Genomic DNA, 2170 nt, shown 5'->3' on the forward strand with positions numbered 1-2170 from the left:
TTATCTGCTATTTTATGATTAGCTAGATATAATTTATAATATTTTTTTCAATGCTTACACCCATGTTAAGAGTTCAACTAAGCAACTGGTGGATTAAACCTGTAATCCTGGATATGCAGGAGGCTGTGATCTAAGGATTGAGGTTCAAAGTCAGGACAGGGAAAAGATACTTGAGTGTCCATCTCTAATTAACCAACCAAATGCTAGATTGGAGGAGTGGCACAAGTAGAAGGATGTCAGCCATGAGCATAAAAAATGAGTGAGAGTAAGAGGGCCTTAGTTTAGTTAAGTCCAGTTACTGACACAGAAACAGACACAGACACACAGAAATACACAGAGAGGGAGAGAGAGATATATACAGAGAAAGAGAGAGGGAGGGAGAGAGAGAGAGGGGGGAATTTCAGTGAGTTAAAAATCATGATTGTATTCCAATTAGATTAGATTTTTTTTCAGTGTTCAATTCACACTATCACCAAACACTTACAAATGTATTTTCCTTTGACATTGTCTCCATGACCCAGATTTTCTAAAACACCTACATTCTTTCCACATGTTTAGAGGACAATTTTCAGTCTTCAAGCCTGTTTATTTGTGGTCACTTTGAATGAACAGAAATCAAATTATTATATCTATTAATCTCTGAAAAAATTTCCCTCTAGTACAATAATGGTAAATAAAATCAAATTTTCATTCCATTGAATCTTTGCCTTTATTTCAATTCTACTCCTCTAAGTATTCACTTCATATGGTCTACTACTCGTATTTCATCTTGTTGCAGGGGACATCCTGTGAGAACATGGAGAGGGAAAATGCAACGCTGCTGTCAGAGTTTGTTTTCATAGGACTCACACAGCGACCACAGTGGAAGATCCCTTTGTTCCTGCTGTTCCTGGGAGTGTATGTGGTCACTGTCATGGGGAACCTCAGTCTGATTGCTCTTATCTGGAAGGACCCTCACCTTCACATCCCCATGTACTTCTTCCTTGGGAGTTTAGCCTTTGTGGACACATCTATATCGTCGGTTGTGATTCCAAAGATGCTGGGTAACTTCTTAACGAAAATGAATACCATTTCTCTGTCCCAATGCATGGCACAATTTTTTTTATTTAATCTCAGTGCAACTACCGAATGTTTTCTTTTGGCAGCCATGGCTTATGATCGCTATGCTGCCATATGCAATCCCTTACACTACCCAGTGATAATGACCAATAAACTATGCATCCGACTTATAGCCTCATCATTTCTAGCCGGGCTTTTCCACGGTTTACTTCATGAAGGTTTTTTGTTGAGATTAACCTTCTGTAATTCCAATGCAATACACCACTTTTATTGTGACATTATATCATTATTTAAGATTTCCTGTACTGACACGTCTATTAATTATATAATTGTTTTTATTTTTTCTGGTTCAATTCAGGTGTTTACTATTTTGATAGTTCTTGTCTCTTACACACTTGTTCTCTTTACCATCTTAAAAAAGAAATCTGCCAAAGTCATAAGAAAGGCCTTTTCTACCTGTGGGGCCCATCTCTTCTCTGTGTCTTTATACTATGGGCCCCTTCTCTTCATGTATGTGCACCCTGCTTCTCCACAGATAGAGGATCAGGACATGGTGGACTCTCTGTTTTACACTGTCATAATTCCTGTGTTAAATCCCATTATCTACAGTCTGAGAAATAAGCAAGTCATAGATTCAGTGAAAAAAATCTTGAAAAGAAATGTTTAAAACTGTGTCCTAAGCTATTGGATGGATGGATATAATTCAGAGAATTACTGTTGGAAGCAATTTTAGGCAAAATAGCCTGTGAGACTTATGTCTCTAAAATAAGTAGCAAAAAAGCAGGGCTGGAGGAGTGACTGAGTTAAGCCCCAATACAGAGAAATCATATTTTTACTGTTTCTCTTTTGTAAAAAAAATCCACAAAATAGCATATGTTTAACGTGGCTGCACTTTGTTCTTTGTCTAAAGACTTTTGCAATTATAATAAGCCTGGCATTTAATAAGGTAACTTAGAGGTACCTAAGAATGGTCTTTAAAATATCTGCATATATATTTCAAAAGCAAACCAGTAATTTTGTGACAACCCAAATTTTTCTAGGTGCATTAACAAATGTATTATCCTATAAAATTCTGTAATTTCTGCTAAAAATATGTCTTAGATATTATCCC

General features: G+C 36.5%; 1 protein-coding gene across 1 annotated transcript; it reads left to right on the top strand.

The window, feature by feature from the left end:
* Positions 1-796: 796 nt before the first annotated feature.
* Positions 797-1726, top strand: LOC138831704 (olfactory receptor 5H19-like). Its single transcript, XM_070028753.1, has one exon. It carries the CDS (start codon positions 797-799, stop codon positions 1724-1726), a length of 930 nt encoding a protein of 309 aa, XP_069884854.1.
* The last annotated feature ends 444 nt before the right edge of the window (positions 1727-2170 follow it).

Source organism: Dipodomys merriami, unplaced genomic scaffold (genome assembly GCF_024711535.1).
Source record: "Dipodomys merriami isolate MVZ:Mamm:240054 unplaced genomic scaffold, mDipMer1.0.p SCAF_2, whole genome shotgun sequence".
In the NCBI taxonomy this organism is placed as follows: Eukaryota; Metazoa; Chordata; class Mammalia; order Rodentia; family Heteromyidae; genus Dipodomys; species Dipodomys merriami.

Excerpts from the sequence above, each read along its gene's own strand:
- LOC138831704 (XM_070028753.1), top strand. The coding sequence starts at position 797 with ATGGAGAGGGAAAATGCAACGCTGCTGTCAGAGTTTGTTTTCATAGGA.